This window comes from Microtus ochrogaster, chromosome 1 (assembly GCF_000317375.1).
Source record: "Microtus ochrogaster isolate Prairie Vole_2 chromosome 1, MicOch1.0, whole genome shotgun sequence".
NCBI lineage: Eukaryota > Metazoa > Chordata > Mammalia > Rodentia > Cricetidae > Microtus > Microtus ochrogaster.
In genome coordinates, this window is record NC_022009.1 from 23,898,689 (window position 1) to 23,907,258 (window position 8,570).

The 8,570-nt window shown below is 47.8% G+C and overlaps 1 protein-coding gene across 1 annotated transcript in view; it reads right to left on the bottom strand.

Annotated features, from left to right (window-relative positions):
• Nucleotides 1-8,570, bottom strand: part of Tgfb3 (transforming growth factor beta 3) — a 23,571-nt gene that overhangs the window by 12,089 nt on the left and 2,912 nt on the right. Inside the window, exons 2-3 of the mRNA XM_005343379.2 lie at nt 2,033-2,196; nt 1,632-1,761 (exon numbers count right to left, since the gene is read on the bottom strand). Coding sequence (XP_005343436.1) covers nt 1,632-1,761; nt 2,033-2,196 — 294 coding nt within the window. The remainder of the gene's footprint in view (nt 1-1,631; nt 1,762-2,032; nt 2,197-8,570) is intronic.

Genomic DNA, 8,570 nt, shown 5'->3' on the forward strand with positions numbered 1-8,570 from the left:
TCCACCACCACTAAGCTGTCAGAGCAGGAGGTACCAACATGGCATCGGGAGACACCAGACTATTATTACTCAAGGGGGAACAAAAATTCTACTCCAGGCTGGATTAGCTCAGTGGAGGAGTTTACTCACTCTGAACCTCAGCTTCTTTGTCCAGCACAGTGAAAGCTCATTCTTACAAAGTGCATCGAAGCCCACAAAGCTCTCTCTAATACATGTGACCCTGACAGCAGCTCTGGGAAGCCTGCAGGGTGGAAGCATACTCCATTTTCCAGATGAGGAGACACAGTGAGCTGGGTTGGTATTGGGACATGTGACATTTGACATATGTGTTATAGAATTCAGTGACACTGGGCCTTTGAAACTCAATTGGCCTACACAGAACCTGCCCCAAGTCTCTTCTTCTAGTCTTCCTTCCTCCAACAGCTGACGATACCACCTGGACATTCATCAGACATTGTTCTTGTGCCTTCAGACAGCATACCTAATACTAGCCTATTGTCTCAACCTCCAAGTTACAGATGAATCTGTGTACTACCTCTGTCCAAGCCCCTGCCACCCTCGTCCAGGCTGCTACAAGGCTCCCTAAGTGTTTTCCTTGCCTTTTCCCTTCACTTCCCAGTAACCAGAGGGCTTTTGTTTAAAGGGGTAAGTCACATCATTGCACCCACATGCACACCTTGCTTATAGCATTCAACACACTTGGAGGAAGCCCCAAACCTTCCAGTGGTCTGAAAGGAAACCACATGTCCTCGGCTCACAATGTACCAGTCTGTTCTCTGCTGCTACAACAAATCAAGCCAGGTTCCATCCAGGGGCCTAGGCCTTAACTGTTTCTTTTGCTTAGATCTCCCTTTAGCCTGGCCTCCTGACCTTAAAGGGCTAGCTTGATGTGGGATTTCCCTCTGTGTGCTGTGATTACCATTAATGAATAAAGAAACTGCTTTGGACCTATAGCAGGGCAGAGCTTAGCTAGGAGGGGAAAACTAAACTGAATGCTGGGAGAAAGAAGGGTGGAGTCAGAGAGAAGCCATGTAGTCCATCAGAGACAGACACTGGGAAATTTACCCAGTAAGCCACAGCCACGTGGCAATACACAGATTAGTGGATATGGGTTAAATTAAGATAGAAGAATTAACCAATAAGAAGTTATAGCTAATGGGCTAAGCAGTGTTTTATATAATACAGTTTCTGTGTGATTATTTCGGGATTCTGAGAAGCCGGGAAACAAGCAAGCAGCCTGCTGCTACACAACTCGGATTGCAATGTCAGACTCCCCTCCTCATGAGACCTCCTCGAAGCCATCAGTGTTGGAGCACCCAACCATTATCATCTGGATTCTTTAGTTTCCAGTGCATTGTCATGGACTGATACTCCATCTTATCAATATGCTCACTGGCTTACCATGTGTCTCTGCCACCAGAACGAAAGCCCCATGAAATCTGAGCACTCGCTGCTGAGTCCCTAGGGCCAGACTCAGTGCTAGCATTTAACAATGGAGGAGAGAACAGAGGCTGAAGAAAGCTAGACTTTGAACCAGATATATGGCTCCCATAGTTCTCTCCTCTCCCCTCTCAGGAGGCAGAAGTGACCTGAGGTTGATTCTGAAAGGTTCCTGCTAAGAGTTTACCCACCTCTCCGCAGCAGCCACTCACGCACGGTGTCAGTGACGTCAAACGACAGCCACTCAGCAGTGCCCCTGGTGGGCAGATTCTTGCCACCGATATAGCGCTGCTTTGCGATGTGCTCATCGGGTCGCAGGATCTAAGGAGGCAGAGGAAAGAGTGAGTATCTGAGGCCAGGACCGAGTAGCAGGGATAGGTCACAGTGCCCAGTGCCCAGGACTGGCGAGCCAAGCCAGGGGTGACTAAAGGCTTCTGAACACTGCGCCCTTTGTGCACCTCAGGTAACTCAGCCCTCTTAACGACAGAGGTTCTGTCAGCTCCAGACCAGGTCAGTCAAACCCCATGCTCAGCGGAGGCCAGACATGGAAGAGGCTGACTTCTAGTGTGTGGATTCCAGCTGGAACAGGTACCTGGAAGAGCTCGATTCTCTGCTCGGGGCGCTTGGAGCTGGGGTTGGGCACCCGCAAGACCCGGAACTCGGCCCGGAACAGATTGGTTCCATTTTTCTCCACTGAGGACACGTTGAAGCGAAAAACCTTAGAGGTAATCCCTTTGGGGCAGACACCCAGCTCATCTAGAGGGGAAAGCAAGGGGGAGAGGCACAGTGAGTGAGGGCCCGGTGTGTTGCCAGCAGACACACACCAAGTGGCCACAGTCCTGTTAATGAGCTCCCTAGAGGCTTGAGGTCTTAAGGAAGATTTCTGGTGACCCTAGAGTCAGACAGAGTCCTGAGTAAGGAGACCTTGGAGCTTCAGAACATGTACCTGAGACTGGGCAGTCAGGTGCAACTGTCCCCTTTGCACACAGTCTTTAAAAAAAAGATCTATTTATTTTATGTTTATGAGTGTGGACCAAAGTGTATGTATATGCACCACATGTGTGCAGTGCCCACAGAGGCCAGAAGAGGGTGTTGGATCCTCTGGAACTGGAGCTCCAGACAATTATGAGCTACCCGACACAGATGGTAGGAACTGAACCCTGGCCTTCAGTATCAGTGACCTTAGCTGCTGAGCCATCTCTCCAGCTCTGCTCTCTCTGTCTAGCTAGCTCCAAACTGCTAAGCTCTCCAAACTAATTTTCTTAATCTTACAAAAATACAGATTCTCAGCCAGGCCTGGCAGCCCAGCCCATAATATCAGCACTTGGGGGCCTGAGGCAGGAGGATCTTGAGTTTAAGACCAACCTGGGCTATGGAGCAAGTTCCCAGCCCTGGCTAAGTTTCAGAAACAAAATAATCAATAAATCACTTCAAAACAGATTCTGGGAAGATAGAAGTTAGTCATTTAGTTATCTTAGAGCTAGCTGATTCATTCATGTTCTTTTTCACTAGGTAGTCATTCATTTCTTAAGCTGGAGAGAGGGTTCAGTGGGTAAGAGCACCTGCTGCTCTTCCACAGGACCCAAGTTCAATTCCCAGCACCCATGTTAGGCAACTTGCAACCAGTTAGTTGTAACTCTGGCTGCAATGGATCCGATACCCTCTTCTGGCCTCCTCAGGCATACAGACAGCCAGACCCAGACCAAGACACCACACACACACACACACACACACACACACACACACACACACAAATCTTTTAAAAATAAAACATGCAAAATAAATACTATGAGCCAGGTGTGATGCTGATGACGGAAGCCACAGTCCCTACCTTCGAGTGGCATGGACCCACATCACAGGACCTTTGGTGATGCAGAGGAATGGCAGGAAGAAATGAGGAAGGATCAAATGGGTCATGTAATTAGTACAGCAATCTGTACCCTGCAGGAGGACAGTGCAGGAGGACAACGGGGTTTTACACAGAGGAACGACTAGAGGCAGAGTCAGACCAGAGTGGCTGGGAGACCCGCAACTGCAAGCTGAAGCAAAGAGAAAGAAGGTTGAGACATCAGGCTGGAGGGACACAGCGTGTCAAACGGAGAGCCCAAACTTCATCCTACTGGTAATAGGGAGTTACAGAAAGTGTTTGAATCGATGCTGTGGCTTAGACCTAAATAGAGGTCAGTTTCTATGGTAAAAAGGCCATATCTCAAGTCTGGGCAGCGGGGGTGATATATTTCAAATCAAAAGAGCTATCTGTCTCAACTATTTTCTCTTTATGGTTTAATATTTCTGTGATGAGACACCGTGATCAAAAGCAATTTGGGGAGAAAGAATTTTGTTTGGCTTATGCTTCCACATCCATAGTCCATCACTGAAGGACAGGAATGCAAACAGAAAAGGAACCTGCAGGAAGGAGCTGATGCAAAGGCCATGGAGGGGTGCTGCTCACTGGCTTGCTCCCATGGCTCGCTCTGCCTGCTTTCTTATGGAACCTAGAACCAAGAGGGATGGCACCACCCACAGTGGACTGGGCCCTTCTCCACTGATCACTAATTATGAAAATTCCCTACGGGCATGCCGACAGCTGAATTTTATGAAGGTATTTTCTCGGTTAATGTTCCCTCCTCTCTGATGACTCCAGTTTGTGTCATGCTGACATAAAATTAGCCAGCACAGAGGGTCTCTGTCACCCCTGCTAGCATGTTCTATGCCAGCCCGTGTCACCCTGCCGTTCTCTTCATCCCTGTCCATCAGCCAGAAGGCAGCAGATACTCTCCACAGTTCCAAGCCAGACAAAGGAAAGTGGAAGCCTCCATCTTCTCCTCGCCCCTGCGTCCTTTAAAACATCAAGGTCTGAGAAGGTTGACACCAGAGAAATCTGTCTACACAAAGGGTGACAAAGGACTCGAAATTCGAGCTCCCAGACCCAGATTCCACACATAATGGACATGGCTGGAATGAGTGGGTAAGCACCCCCAGGGGTGGGTTAGGAGTCACGGGCAAGGCAGGGCAGATCTGAGGCCTGAAACCAGCAAGCACACTCCTGGGCTTTAGGAAAGGATGAGTGGGTGTTTCTGGAAATTGCCATCTGGTAGGCCTGACATTCGTGTAGAGGAAAATTAATGGAACAGATGTAGGAAAGAAATGTGTGAATACCAGCTAACGAAGCCCTGCTTAATAATTAGCCTTGAAGAAACAAAGACTGCCAGTTATTCTCTAAGCCAGTCTAAATAGGACCAGAGAGAGAGGAGTCGGTGATGGCAATTCTCGTATGGGTATGTATACAGGACAGCCAGAAGTAGAACCCGGAGCTTCTCACATGAAAAACACACGTTTAAAAAACATTTTATTTCAAGTTTCAATCATGTGTACTTCTGTGGATCTGTGTGGAGGGTTTGTACACATGCATGCAGTGCCCAAAGAGGCCAGAAGAGGGCACTGGGTCCCCTGGAGTTAGAGTTAGAGGTGGTTGCAAGCCATCTGAGGTGGGTGCTGAGACCTGAACTAAGGCCCTCTGCAAGAGCAGCACACATTCCTAATTGCTTAAACATGTCATAATGGAGCTGTCTCCCCAGCAATTTCAAACGTAAGTTGGCAGGTTTGTAACTCTGGATGCGGACAAGCACTTGGGCGGGTGACCCATTCAATGATTGAGAGTTGGTCTGGGAGAGGATGGCACCCATCTGGCCTCTGCAGTGGCTGGTAGGAGAGCAGAAGTCAGAGCAGTGTGCACCCAGGTATAAAAGGAGGGAAGAAAGCAGGATGTGGTGGCTAAGGAGAAAGGGGTCAGAGTGGGGCGGAGGCAGTGGGCAGTCAGGGAACAGGGAAGGTGATGCCCTAACAGAGTCCTCAGGATGACTGTCCTTGCTAGCGTCCACTCGGTCACTCAGGCTCCTATACCCCGTCACAAGCCCCTCTTAGTGAAAATTGTAAGGCAAATCAAGAAGAAATGGGAAGCACTTGGGGGGTGGAGGCTGGGGAATCAAGATCCTGAGGTTAGAACTGGAAAGATGGTTCAGTGGTAATAGCACTGGCTGCCCCTCCAGAGGACCTGGGTTCAATTCCCAGTACTCACATGGAGGCTCACAATCATCTGTAACTCCAGTTCTAGGGGATATGACACCCCCTTCGGGCCTCTGAGGGTACCAGGTACACATATGCTATAGACATACAACCAGGGAAAACACCCATGTACATAAAATAAAAAAAAAACATTTTTTTAAAAAAATGCCTGGGACCATGGGCTGGTAAAATGGCTTCGTGAGTAAGGGTGCTTGTTGCCAAGTGCAATGACCTGAGTTTGATGCCCAGGACCCACACTGGAATATAACAGACTACAAAAAGTTTTCATCTGGCCTCAACTCAAGTGCAAGCATACATGGGTACCCTCATACACACATTAATAAATCTAATAAGGAAGTTTTAAGAGTCCAGGGCTAATATATAGTAAGAGCTACTTAGTAAGACCCTATTTCAAAACAAACAAAAAACAGCTTAAAATAATTAATGGAATGAATCATATAAGTAAATACGCAAAAGATGTAATATACCACCTTGCATTTTATGTAGCTCCTCTGACAGTACTTGAAAATAAAGAGAACATATAAAAATGTATCATTCTACCCATGGGAAAATGGAACATTGGAAAAGCTAAGTGGTTTTCCATGGTCACTCAAGCAGTAGGTGGCAGAGGTGAGATTTGAACCCAGGTAGGATTTGACGGCACTCCATTTATTGAATCTGAGACCCTGAAAGAGTGAGCCTGGGCGATTTCCCAATGGAAAGATAGTAGTAGTTTCAGCAGCAGCTAGGATGGGATTCCTCAAAATGGCCCTGGCACCCTAGCATTGCCTTAGATTCGATGACCAGGACCCTTTAGTCCCCACCTCTGCCTTTGACGGTCAAGAGGGCACAAGTCACCTCCATAAAGGACATTGTTTTCATCTGTTTCCATTTCTTGGAACACCGCATAGTGACAGACGCTCTTTTGTGTCTGCTTCGCGTTGGGAAGGAAGAATAGCACACAACCCAGGAAATGCATGCACAGTGTCCATGGACAACCAGGAAATGTATGTGTAGTTAACGACCTCTTAAAATGCCTTCCGATAGGTGGGTATTGGCTCTGGCACCTCGTTTCTGGGAGCCAATGGAGGACTGATATGAGCAACGGGGTCACTTGGAGAGTGTTTAAACCAGTGAACCCCATTACCCAGAGACTGACCGCACTGAGAGTGTCCATAGCAGTTTCCCCAAGTTTTCTAGATGTTTCCAGTATGGAGCTTGGATAGGGAAGCAAAGTTTATCCTTTTTCTGAGAAAGGTACCGTGGCTTCAAGGGCTCTGGGAGCTTGAGAAAGCCCTGCCTGGATGGTCTCAAACATTACATGGATTAACCTTGAAATGAATTCGATGTGTTGTTCAGCCAATGTTTAAACGTGTTGTGGAGGAAGCCCATAAACATTTTAAGTCTGTATTACAAGTTGGGAAATTTCATAGAGATTTCCAGATTCTCTACTGTCCTGAGAAATGATAAGATATAATCAAGCTGGACTTGCATTCCTGAATGCAAAAATCAGTAAGAGCCACACAGTGGCTTCCTCTTTTAGCAGGTCACGGGGGCTTCAGAGCCTCCTGCCCCAGCCACACCACAGACACCTACTTTCTCCATGACCTGAACTACTTTGCCATGGTGCCTGGGCCACGGCTGTTCTTCTAGAACCATCTGCGCTCCCATCCTAGTCTCTGAAGGCATTTGTCTTTAAGCTTGTTGAAAACACAAGTCCCCCAGGATGCCTCCATGTTAGCCCTGTTCTGTAAGGGAGAGATGGGACCCAGGTATTCTCTCTGGGCCCCCTTGGATAGCCAGAGCCCTACTGTGTGTCTGACATTGATACCTGTGGCATGTGAGTTCTTTCAATGCAGAACACCTTTGAAATTTCATAATGAACAAAATCTACAGGTGGCGACCAGAAAAGAAAGCCCAAATCACTGGGTATTCTTGCTGCTGGGGAAGTGTGCGTTTGTCTTAGCACTTCCCTTGGCTGATAAAAACAAGCCACAGGCCGAGTGGTGGTGGTGCACACCTTTAATCCCAGCACTCGGGAGGCAGAGACAGGTAGATCTCTGTGAGTTTGAGGCCAGCCTGTTCTACAGAGCAAGTTCCAGGACAGGCTCCAAAGCTACACAGAGAAACCCTATCTTGAAAAAAAAGAAAAGATATAAATGCATCTAAGACAAAAGACAAAGATAATGCTTAGGCTGATAGTTGCATGAATGATACAGAATTGAAAAGACAGCATCCTTCTCCACGGCATGAGTCAGAGAAAGCATCTATTCATCTCCCATGGCAACATCTTAGAAAATCATAAGATTATAGAGTCTTGCCTCTACCTCCCAGAAAGTACCCAGGCAAATCATCTCCAGACATGACAAAATTCATTCAGAGTGAAACGGAGCCGAGAGATGACCTCACACGAGGAAACTGAGGCTCTGGGAAGAAACACCACATGGCTGAGCTTGCTTAACCTGCTTGAGATTGTCTAAAAGAGAAAGAAAACCCATTCATTGAAGCTGGGGGAGCATGCGTGGCGTAAGAATCTCTAGCCCCACCTCCAACAGTCAGAGCTGGAAACAAATCCAGCTATTCCCAAGGACCCGGGTACCTGGATTACAAAGGCTGTAACTGCTGTCCCTGCCACCCCCAGGTTAAAGATTAAAGGTGGCCTCGAATTGTGCATTTTACACGCACACTGCTGCTTAGCATGCATTTCGCACACATCCTTTCTAGTTTAGATCACTTAACAGATTAACCATGACAGGGCAGGGCCACAAGACAGTTCTTTCTGCTCTCACTCTGGTGCCCCGCCTTCCACTGGAAATGAGTCCTACTTTTGCTTTTCCTTTCTATGGACCCCTGTCACCTTGCTCCAGGTCCTATTGTCACTTTCCTCCAAATGTCTATCCTCTAGTAGTGACAAAATATGGACGTGAACATCATCTCATGAGCCGGCCCCCTGTCCCACAAAGCTCTGCCATGGAGCTCCTGGCAATGCAACAACATAGACCCAGAGCTGGTCCCCTGTACCCTCAGTCTGACAGTGGTGGCGCACACCTTTAATCCTAGCACTT